This window comes from Elephas maximus, chromosome 4 (genome assembly GCF_024166365.1).
Source record: "Elephas maximus indicus isolate mEleMax1 chromosome 4, mEleMax1 primary haplotype, whole genome shotgun sequence".
Taxonomy (NCBI): Eukaryota; Metazoa; Chordata; class Mammalia; order Proboscidea; family Elephantidae; genus Elephas; species Elephas maximus.
In genome coordinates, this window is record NC_064822.1 from 27,363,194 (window position 1) to 27,375,721 (window position 12,528).

General features: G+C 37.6%; 1 protein-coding gene across 6 annotated transcripts in view; it reads left to right on the top strand.

Moving 5' to 3' along the window:
* ODAD2 (outer dynein arm docking complex subunit 2) overlaps nucleotides 1–12,528 on the top strand; it is a 257,613-nt gene that overhangs the window by 40,907 nt on the left and 204,178 nt on the right. For all 6 annotated transcript variants that reach the window (XM_049881739.1, XM_049881742.1, XM_049881741.1 and 3 more), the window contains exons 8-9: nucleotides 3,537–3,730; nucleotides 9,106–9,201. In XM_049881739.1, the coding sequence (XP_049737696.1) occupies nucleotides 3,537–3,730; nucleotides 9,106–9,201 (290 nt within the window). The remainder of the gene's footprint in view (nucleotides 1–3,536; nucleotides 3,731–9,105; nucleotides 9,202–12,528) is intronic.

The following is a 12,528-nucleotide window of genomic DNA, read 5'->3' on the forward strand; positions in this document are numbered from 1 at the left end:
TCTCCGTTCTGCTGTTGAGTTTGTTCAGTGAGTTTTTATTTTGGTGTGTAAATTTCAGTTCCAAAATTTCTATTTGTTTCCTCTTTGTATCTTCTATTTCTTTGCTGATACTTTCTATTTCTTCATTTGTTTCAAGTGTTCGTAATTGCCCATTGGAGAATTTTTATGATGGCTGCTCTAAAATCTTATCAGATTGTTCTATCATCTGTTTCATCTTGATGTAAGCATCTGTTCATCACATTTTCTCATTTAAGTTGTAATCTTCCTAGTTCTTGGTATGATGAGTGATCTTCAATTGTGTCTTGGACATTTTTAGCATTATGTTATGGAAGTCTGAATTTTATTTAAATCTTTTGTTTTAGCAGACCTCTTGACAATTCACTAATGGGAGCGTGGGGGCACTGCCTTGTCATTGCCAGGTGGGGTGAAAGTCCAGATTTCCCACCCAGCCTCCACTGACAACCTAATTACTTCTGGGCAGCGCTAGAAGTTCAATCTTCCCACGAGGCCTCTGCTGGCAGTACTTTGGTTGGGAGATGGAGAGGACCTTGTTACTGCTTCCCATATGACCACCACTTAAATCATGGGAGGGGGCCTCATTACTGCTGGAAGGTGGTGATTTTGCTGCATCTTTTGAGATGATCATATGGTTTTTCTTCATTCAGTTGATATGGTGATTATATTGATTTTCAAGTATTAAACTAACAGTGTATTCTAGGATAAACCCTCTTGGTCATGATGTCTTATCCTGTTTATACATTGCTGGATGCAATTGGATAACATCTTGCTGAGGCGTTTTGTGTCTGTGTTCAGGAAGGATATTGGTTAGTAGTCATGTCTTTGTCTGGTTTTGGTGTCTGGGTAAGGTGTCCTTAAAACCACTTGGGAAGTATTCATTCCTTTTCTTCTTTCTGGAATTATTTGTGTAGGATTGGTAATATTTCTTTCTTAAGTGTTTGGTAGAATTTGCCAGTGAAGCTATCTGTACCTGGAACTTTCTTTGTTGGAAGGTTTTTAAACTGAGAATTCAATGTCGTTAATATATACAGAAATACTCGAATTTTTCTTTCTTCTTGCGTGAGCTTTGGAAGTTTGTGTTTTTCAAAGAAGTTGCACATTTCTTCTACCTTATGTAACTTACTGATATAGAGTAAAACATTCCATTATTATCATTTATTGTCTGTAGAATCTGCTGTGATCACCCTTCTTTAATTACTAGTATTGGTTACTTATGTCTTCTCTTTTTTTTCTGATCAGCCTAGCTAGAGATATATTGTTATTTTATTGTTCTTTTCAAAGCAGCAGCTATCGATGCATTGATTTTCTCTATTGTTTGTCTGCTTTCTATTTATATTTCCTTTGGGTTTACTTTGCTTCTCTTATTTAATTTTTTAAGTTGGAAGCTTAGATAATTGACTTGAGACCTTGATTCTTTTCTACTGTAAGATTTAATGTGGTACATTTGTCTCTAAGCACTGCATAAACTGTGTCTCATAGATTTTGATATGTTGTGTTTTCATTCAATCAAGGTATTTGGGGATTTTCTAGATACCTTTCTGTTGCTGATTTCTAGTTTAATTCCATTGTGTTAATAAAATATATTTTGTATGATTTTAGTTCTTTTAATCTGTTGAATTTTGTTTTATGGCCCAGAATATGGTCTATTTCAGTGAATATTCTTTGGGTGTTTGAGAAGAATGTGTATTCTGCTGTTAATGGGTGGAGTGTTCTATAAATGCCACTTAAATCAAGTTGACTGGTAGTGTTGCTCAGGTCTTCTATATACTTATTGATTTTTTGTCTCCTTATTTTATTGATTGTTGAGTGAAAAGTTTTGTTGATTTATCTACTTTTCCTTTTAGTTCATTTGTTTTTGCTTCATGTATTTTGAAGTTCGGTTGTTTGTTGCATACACATTTAGGATTATGTATTAAGTGATTCTTTGTCATTGTGTATGCCCTTCTTTATCCCTGATAGTGTTCCTTGTTTTGAAGTCTATTTTATCTGATTTTAATATATCTGTTGCCATCGACTCAATTCCAACTCGTAGCGAACCTATAGGATGGAGGAGAATTGCCCCATAGGGTTTCCAAGGAGCAGCTGGTGGATTTGAACTGGTGACCTTTTGGTTAGCAGCCTGAGCTCTTAACCGCTGCATCACCAGGGCTCCTGCTGATTTTAATGTAGAGACTCCTATTTTCTTTTGATTAGCGTTTACATGGAATACCTATCTCCAACTTTTTTCTCCAAATGTATTTATATCTTTATATGTATGAAGTGGTTTCTTTTAGACCACAAATAGCTGGGTCTCTCTTTTTCATCCAATCTGACAATTTCTCTTTTAATTAAGGGTGTTAAAGCATTTCCATTTAAAGTAACTACTGATATAATTGGGTTTAAATTTACCATATTGCTAGTTGTTTTGTATTTGTTATTTCCTTGTGTTCTTTGCTCTTTTTCTGCCCCCTCTTGAATTAATTGAGCTTTTAAAGAATGATTCCATTTATTTATGCTAGTAGTTTATCAGTTATACTTCTTTTCAAAAGTTTTTGTGGTTGCTCTAGGACTTATATATTTCTAATTTGTCATGTTTTTCCTTAATTAATATAGTACCATTCCACAAATTGCTGAAGGATCTTATGAAAGTATACTTGCAATGTGTCTCCTCTATCCTTTGTGCTATTATTGACATAGAGTTTACTTTTACATGTTAGAAACCCCTCAAAACATTGTTACTGTTTTTGCTTTAGGTAGTCAATTATATATTAGAATGATTAAAAATAATACAAAAAGTATTTTATGTCTACTATCAGCTTTACCATTTTTGCAATTTTTTAATTCTTTTGTGTAGATCCATGTTTCTGTCAAATATGATATTCCTTCTGACTGAAGAACTTCCTTTAACATTTCTTGTAACATTTCTCTCAGCTTTTTATCTTCTGGGAAAGTATTTTGTCTTCATTTTTAATTAAAAAATTCTTTTTGCTCAGGGTATAGCATTTTGGGTTAACAGCTTTTTTTTTTTTTTTCTCTTTCTTTTAGTAATTTGAAGATATTACTCCTTTTTCCACTGGCTTGCATCATTTCTGACAAGAAGTTCCTTTTAATGCTTTTGTTTCTTCCTCTATATATGCCTTTTATCTCTAATTGCCTTCAACATTTTCCCTTTATCCCTGGTTTTCAGCAATTTGAACATGATGTGTCCTGGTCAATATAGAGTTTGATTTTAATTTTTGTCTAGTGCTGTGAGGTATGAGTAGGTCCAGCCTTGCTATTGTACCTGTGTCTGCTGCAGCAGAGGTATGAATTTTGGAATATCACGTTGCTATTAGCCACATTACTGTTAGTTCAAATAGAAGCAGGCCATGGTCCTGAAGTTGCCCTTATTCAACTTTGGTGTCACTAAGCAGCACAAATCAGACACACATCTAAGACTTCTCTTTCCAAATTTATCATCAGTGTTAATGTTTGAATAACAAGATAATTCAGAAGGGATAATATCATTATAAAAATTATTATTTTTTTTTCTTATAAAGGAGAATACATTCAATGAAGAACAACAGAAAGAAAAGTTTCAGCCTGATGAGGCACCTAAGAAGGAAGAAGCAACCACTAAAGCTGACACAGAAAAGACTACACTGCAGAAGAACCAAATTAATTTTGGGAGGAACCCAATTGGCAAGAGATTAGAGCCAAGTTTAAATTGGAAGAACACTGTTGATTTAAAAGAGTATGTAGGCATTTGCATGATGGGTTTTCTCACACATTAAGTTAAATCCTCATTAAGCATATGTTTGCCCAATTTTTTACAGAATTTTATTTCATAGTAAAAAAATATAGAATATATATTTACACTTTCCTCCATAGTGCAGGTTGACTCCTTTTTGCCCATCTTTATATTCCAAGCTGAAAGGTTTGACATCAATAGGGTTTATGTGGGGAGCATTGTGAAGGGGAAGTAAGAACACAATTCACTTCCATGTGTTGATCACGACCAACGACATGTGAAAAAGATGATAAATCACATGGGGAGTATAAGACCAGTGGTAGGGACCTGGTTAAGTAAGTGCTAGAGAATTTGGAATTATTAAAGTTATATGAAGTTGATCAGGGAATTCTTCAAGGGAATCTTTTCTATTAACAGAACTTTAAGTAAGTACCACAAAATGGCTGGAGCCCTGGTGGCACAGTGGTTAAGAGTTCAGCTGCTAACCAAAAAATGTAGCAGTTCAAATCCACCAGCCGCTCCTTGGAAACCATATGGGGCAATTCTACTCTGTCCTAGAGGGCCACTGTGAGTTAGAATTGATTCAGTGGCAATGGGGAATGGGGTATGAAAGGGCTAGAATCTCAAAAATATTGCATGTTTGATCAATTTCAGATTGCAGAAGTTGGTAAAAATCTTCAGTTTCTTCATCTTTGGCATTAATCATTGGGGCACAAAATGAAATAATAGTCATATTAACTGTTCTTTGTAGGCATGTGGATATTATCCTATCACTGACAGTGTTATACTTCAGGATAGATCTTGAAATGTTCTTTTTGACAATGAATGCAACACCGTCCCTCTTCAGTTTGTCATTTCCAGCGTAGCAGACCATACGATTGTCCAATTCAAAATGACCAATACCAGTCCATTTCAGCTCACTGGTGTCTAGGATATCTATCTTCAAGGGTTCCATTTCATTTTTTGACAATTTCCAATTTTCCTTGATTCATACTTTGAGCACTTTCAATTATTAATGGGTTTTTGCAGATGTTTCTTCTTATTTTGAGTTGTGCCACGTAAGCAAATAAAGGTCCAGAAAGCTTTACTCCATCAACACCATTAAGGTTGAATCTACATTGAGGAGGCAGCTTCACCACAGTCATATTTTGAGTGCTTTCAACCCGAGGGACTTGTCTTTCAGCACTATATCAGACAATGTTCCATTGTTATTCCTAAGGCTTTTACTGGCCAATTTTTTAAGAAGTAGATTGCCAGGTCCTTCTTCCTAGTCTGTCTTAGTCTGGAGTCTAAAAGAGCTGATAGATGGTTTCGGGGGCTCAGCAAGACAAAGTAAAGTATTATAATGAAATATACAAAGAGCTGCTTAGAAAACGAAAAAGGAAGAACACGCTTAGCATTTCTCAAGCTGAAAGAACTGAAGAAATAATTCAACCCTTGAATTGTAATATTGAAGGATTCTACGGACAAAATATTGAATGATGCAGAAAGCATCAAAAGAAGATATAAGGAATACACAAAACCACTGTACCAAAAAGAACTGGTTGACGTTCAACCATTTCAGGAGGTAGCATATGATCAAGAACTGATGAAACTGAAGAAAGAAGTCCAAGCTGCCCTGAAGGCACTGGCAAAAAAATAAGGCTGAAGGAATTGATGGAATACCAATTAAGATGTTTTGACAAATGGATGCAACACTGGAAGTGCTTACTCATGTATGCCAAGAAATTTGGAATACAGCTATCTGGCCAACTGACTGGAAAAGATCCATATTCATGCCCATTCCAAAGGAAGGCATCCAACAGGGTACAAAAATTATGGAACAATATCATTAATATCACATGGAAGTAAAATTTTGTTGAAGGTAGTTCAAAAACGTTGCAGCGGTACATTGACAGGGAACTTCCAGAAATTCAAGCTGGATTCAGAAGAGGACATGGAAAGAAGGATATCATTGCTAATGTCGGATGGATCTTGGTTGAAAGTAGAGTACGAGAAAGATACTTGCCTGTGTTTTATTGACTATGCAAAGGCATTTGACTGTGTGGATCATAGCAAATTATGGATAACATTGTGAAGAATGGGCATCCCAGAACACTTAATTGTGCTCATGTAGAATCTGTACATAGACCAAGAAGTAGTTGTTCGAACTGGTTTAAAGTTAGGAAAGGTGTGTGTCAGGGTTGTATCCTTTCACCATACTTAGTCAATCTGTATGCTGAACAGATGATCTGAGAAGCTGGACTGTATGTTGAAGGGCATGTCATCAAGATTGGAAAAAGACTCATTAACAACCTGTGATATGCCGATGACACAACCTTGCTTGCTGAAAGTGAATAGGACTTGAAGCACTTACTGATGAAGGTCAAAGACCACACCCTTCATTATGGATTATACCTCAACATAAAGAAAGCAAAAATCCTCACACTGGACCAATAAACAACATCATGATAAATGAAGAAAAGATTGAAGTTGTCAAGGATTTCGTTTTGCTTGGATTGATAATCAATGTCCATGGAAGCAGCAGTCAAGAAATCAAACAGTGTATTGCATTGGGCTAATCTGCTGCAAAAGACCTCTTTGAAGTGTTAAAAAGCAAAGATGTCACTTTGAGGACTAAGGTGCACCTGACCCAAGTCATGGTATTTTCAGTCTCCTCATAGTAAAAAAAAAAATTTTTCATAGTGTGCTAAAGCTGGACAACGAATAAGGAAGACTGAAAAAAGAATTGATGCCTTTGAATTGTGGTGTTGGCAAAGAATATTAAATATACCATGGACTGCCAGAAGAATGGACAAATCTGTCTTGGAAGAAGTACAGCCATTACTCTTAGAAGCAGGGATGGTGGGACTTCTTTTCGTGCACTTTGGAATGTTATTTAGAGGGAGAAGTCCCTGGAGAAGGACATCATACTTGGTAAAGTAGAGGGTCAGTGAAAAAGAGGTAGACTGTCAAGGAGATGAATTGACACAGTGACAACAACAATGGGCCCAAACATTGCAATGATCATGAGGATGGTGCAGGATCAGGCAATGTTTTGTTCTGTTGTACACTGGGTGGCACCTAACTATAACATGTTGTCACACGATTTGGTTGAGCACTGACTCCTGGCTGGTTATGTGGGGCCCTTACTGTATGGATTTTGAGAACCACAGGGTGATTATGTGTTGGAAACAAACCCAAAGAGCTGTCAGAAGGAAGGAATCCTGTGGAAATGGGATAGACTCTTGCTGCTTTCATTCTCATTGATTTTGGGGTGTTTGACCTTTGTGACAGCATTCAAAAGTGTGAGTCTGAAAACAACAAAATGTATGGGCAACTGGAGTAACAAGGATGTGACTTTTAAAATACTGCTTTTTCATGTGCTTTTTTTTGTTTCGAATTATGAATTTATTTAACAAGTGTTTAATGGGAACTCATTGTGTGCTATCGGGTTCTAGGTTAAGCTTGGGAATACCTAGAAAATCAGATACAAATCCTGCTGTAATGTTTGGTAGGGAAGATAATAGGCAACTCTAATCTAGGGTGGTAAGTGCCTGGAGGAGTTAAGCAGTTAATATCATTTGGCAGCTAACCAAAAGGTTGGAGGTTCAATTCCACCTAGAGGCACCTAGGAAGAAAGCCCTTGTAATCTACTTCCAAAATAGCAGCCAATGAAAACCATGTGGAGCCCAGTTCTACTCTGAAACACATGGGGTCACCATGAGTCAGATTTGACTCAACGGCGACTGGTTTAAGCACCTGGAATAGGAGTCGAAGGCACAGGGTGAAGGACTTGGAGAAATGATGGCAGTCTGTGAAGCCCTGTTCCTAATATGAAGAAGTTCTGAACAAAGTATTTCTCGAATATGTTAAATACATTGCTATGCTTGAAGTGCAAAAGGGGAATCTCTACATGTCAGAGATGAGGCGGGAACTCATTGTCATAGTTGGAGAGGAAGTTGAAGCCTCGAACTCTGGTGACAGAGGAAACTGGGGCTGCCCCATTCATTCCAGGGGAAACTCCTCCAACAGCCTGTGGTTGCAGTGAGAGGTGATTCACTTGGACAGAACGGTCACTGGCTGGAGGCCGGATCCTCATGCTAGTGGTGTGTGCCAGTGCCAGGCTCCCATTTTTACCAGTTTTGTGTGAGAGATTTGAAAACTGCTGATCTAGAAAAACCATATAGGAACAATTGCACCTACAAGGCAAAAACAAGCACATAATTACCCAACAGGGAGATCCTAGACCCAACCTGAAGATTGTTCCTTTATATGTTAAGAGTGCTTTAAAGCTTTTAAAATTGTACCTTCGACAACTAAAACCTAACTGGTTTGTTTTAATTAAATTTCTAACTCAGCCATTCTCCATGTCAGGAAAACATCATTTGGTACATGAAAATGATGAAATATTTGTATACCTTTCCATCTTTCATTTTATAGTCATTAGCACAAACTAATTGTCTTAGTGTCTGTAACAAAATACAACAAAGTGAGTGGCTTTAAAAAAACAGCCTCACAGTTCTGGAAGCTGAGTTTGGATTTAGGGCATCAATCAGCAGGGCTCCCTCTCTGTCAGTGTCTTAGTCATCTAGTGCTGCCATAACAGAAATACCACAAGTGGATGGTTTTAGCAAAGAGAAATTTATTTTCTCACAGTCTAGTAGGCTAGAAGTCCAAATTCAGGGCATTAGCTCCAGGGGAAGGCTTTCTCTCTCCGTTGGCTCTGAAAGAAGGTCTTACTTGTCAATCTTCCCCAGGACTTGAAGCTTCTCCATGCAGGAACCCCAGGTCTAAGGGACGCCCTCTGCTCCTGGTGCTTCTTTCGTGGTGGTGTGAGGTCCCCACTCTCTGCTTGTTTCCCTTTCCTTTAATCTCTTGTAAAATAAAAGGTGGTGCAGGCCACACCCCAGGGAAACTCCCTTTGCACTGCATCAGGGATGTGACCTTAGTAAGGGTGTTACAATCCCACCTAATCCTCTTTAACATAAAATTACAATCACAAAATGGAGGACAATCACACAATTCTGGGAATCATGGCCTAAGCACATGGACACATATTTTTGGGGGACACAATTCAATCCGTGACATTCAGCTCTAGGGGAAGACCCTTCCTTGTCTTTTTCAGCTTCTGGCTTGGATACGAATCCTCACGTGTTGTCTGTCTTCTCCGTGTGTACGACTCTGGTTCTGTGTCTGTTATCCCTAAAACATCACTCATCATTTATTAGGATCGGGACCTACCCTACTCTGGTGTGACCTCATTTAATTTAACTGATAACAACAATGAAGCCCTATTTCCAAACAAGGTCACAGGTACAGATTAGGACTTCAGCATATCTTTGGGGCAGACACAATTCAGTCCATCACAGTAATGAATCAAATTAATATTTTTTTAGCCGCAAAAGTTTAGGAAGAGACACCCAAGAGGAAAAACATGCAAGACTTGAAAAGGGAAGACCATCTGTGGCACCTGGAAGAATGCAATTAGCTCGGTATGTTTCTAATAACATAACCAGTTCTTGAAAGCCACCTCTTATACACTCGACTAGTTAGCCCCACTAATTAAAGGTGTTCTTAATGATTACATCAGGGTTCCAAGTTATTAGGAATGTTAGTAAAAAAAAAAAAAAGTAATGACATTGGATTTCTTTAAACATATTTACAAAGTATCCTAATTCAGAGTTACTTGAAATACAAGAATTTACTGGTATTAGTTAACTATGAGGAACCCTGGTGGTGCAGTGGCTGAGCCTCAGCTGCTAACCAAAAGGTTAGTTTGAACCCACCAGCTGCTCCATGGGAGAAAGATGTGGCAACCTGCGTCCATAAAGATTACAGCCTTGGGAACCCTATGGGGCAGTTCTACTCTGTTCTGTAGGGTCACTGTGAGTCGGAATTGACTCAGCAGCCATAGGTAAGGGTAGTTTATAAAAAAGAATGTTTTTAATGCAAAGAGCAGTGAACTAAGTGTTAGGAAAACTGGGCTCTTAGTTGATCATTTGCAAAGCTATGTCATCTGTCTGACCCTGACTTTCCTGATCACTGATGACTGTGGCGATTCTAAAGTGATATTTTATCTCTAATTAAAACAATGAACTATTAATATGAGGTCAACTGATAGACTTCTTACCTGATTTCAGTGTGACGACAAAAGCAAAGTATTTGAGGGAAAAGCATCAGTCACTTTTATTTGAGAGTTTCAGAGGGGTTGTGGGAGAAAACATCAGAAATTTCACATTATAAAGGTTTGTTGGTGGTTCAGTGGCTAAAATTCTTGCCTTCCATGTGGGAGACCCTGGTTCGATTCATGGCCATATACCTCAAGCAGAACCACTATCTCTCTGTCTGTGGAGGCTTGTGTGTTACTATGATGCTGAACAGATTTCAGCAGAGCTTCCAGACTAAGACAGATTAGAGAGAAAAATCTACTTCCCCAAAACCAGCCACTGAAAACCCTATGGACCACAACAGTCTAACATATAACCAATCATGGGGATGGTGCAGGACTGGGCAGTGTTTCATTCTGTCGTGCATGGGGTTGCCATGAATCAGGGGCAGACTTGATGGCAGCTAACAACAACACTAAGCGAAAAGCCAAACTTTAAGATGCTCTACTAAATGTATGCTAAATGTACATAATAAAGTATTAAATTTGTTTGACAGTTAATTTTTTAAAACCTTTTTATTTTGAAATAGCTATAGAGTCACAGGATGTTGCAAGCATAGTACAGAGAGGTTCCATGTTCCCTTCACCAAGCTTCCCCCAAGGATTACGTCTTCCATGACTATAGTACAAAATTGGGATATTGACACTGGCACAATGTGTATGTGTAGAGCTGTGTCATTACCACATGTGTGAATATATGTAACCACCATGGCAATCAAGATACGGAACAGTTTCTTCACAACAAAGAGTTTCCTTATGTTCCAAAACCAAAAACCAAACCCGCTGCCGTTGAGTCAGTTCTGACTCATAGCGACCCTATAGGACAGAGGAGAGCTGCCCCATAGGGTTTCCAGGGAGCACCTGGTGGGTTCCAACTGCCGACCTTTTGGTTAGCAGCCGTAGCACTTAAGCACTAGGCCACCAGGGTTTCCCTCCTCATGTTACTCCTTTATAATCACACTCACCTTCCTCCCCTCCACCATCCCTAATCTCTGACAGCCACTGATCTGTTTTCCATGTCTGTAGTTTTGTTATTTTGAGGATGTTATGTAAACAGCATCATATGGTATATGACCTTTTCAAATTAACTTTTTTCACTCAGCATAATGAGCTCAAGATCTTATCCAAGTTGTTGGATATATTATGAGTTTGTTCCTTTTTTATTGCTGAGCAGTATTCCATGGTGTGGATGCTCCACAGTTTATTTAACCATTCACCTACTGAGGGAAATTTTAGATGTTTCCAGTTTGGGGCTATTACAAATCAAGCTGTTACGAAAAATTATATACAGGTTTTTGTGTAGATGTAAGTTTTCGTTTCTCTTGGATAAATGTCAAAGTGCTGACACATATGGTAAGTGTGTGTTTAGTTTTTAAGAGACTTCCAACCTGTTTTCCAGAGTGGCTGTATCATTTTACATTCCCATGAGTGATGCACAAGAGATTCAGGTTTTCACGTTGACCACATTTAGTATTGCCACTATTTTTTATTTTAGAAGTACTAAATGTTGTGTGGGGCCCTGGTGGCGAAGTGGCTGAGAGCTCAGTCTGTAACCAAAAGATTGGCAGTTTGAATCCACCAGCCACTCCTTGGAAATTCTATGGGGCAGTTCTACTCTGTCATATAGGGTCACTATGAATTGGAATTGACTTGATGGCACACAACAACAGCAACAACAAAAATGGTGTGTTGTGATATCTCATTGTGGTCTTAGTACATCTCTAATGGCTAGTAATGTTGAACATATTTTCATATGCTTATTGCCATTTGTATATTCTCTTTGATGAAATGTCTCTTTATATGTTTTGCCCATTTTCTAACTAGATTGTTTTTTTCAAATGCTGAGTTTTGAGAGTTCTTTATGTATTCTGGGTACTGGACACTTGTCTGATATGTAGTTTGCAGATATTTTCTCCAACTCCGTAACTTGTCTTTTCATTCTTTTAACGGGGTCTTTCACAGGACAAAAGTTTTTATTAGGATGAAGTCCAATTCATTGATTTTTTTTTTTCTTTTGTGGATTGTGCTTTTGTCAAGCCCTAGGTCCCAAAGACTATCTCTTTTCTTTCTTTTTTTTTTTGAAAAGTTTTTATAGTTTTACATTTAAGATTGTAATCTATTTTATTTTTAAAATAAAGTATGAGACTTAGGTCGAGGTTCCTTTTTTTTGGCCTGTGGATATCCAATTGTTCCAGCATCATTTGCTGAATTGCTTTTACACCTTGTCAAAAATTAGTAGGTTTTACCTGTGTGGGGCTACCAGGGTCTCTGTTCTGTTGTACTGATTTTTTGTGTCTAACCCTCTGGTGATACCACCAAAGTCTTGGTTACTGTAGCTGTATAATAAATCTTGAAATCTGGTAGAGTGATTCCTCGTATTCTTTTTTTTTTCCAAAAATTTCTTAGATATTCTGGTTTATTTGCCTCTCCTTATAAATTTTAGGTAAATCTTACCTACATATATATATATATATATATATATATATATATATATAAAATTGCATTAAATCTGTATATGAACTTGGAGAGAGTTGACATCTTTACTAAATGAAGTCTTCCAAACCATGAACGTGGTATGTCTATTTATTTGGATCATCTTTGTTTTCTTTTTCATTAGTGTTTGTAGTTTTCGCCATACAAATCCTATATATGT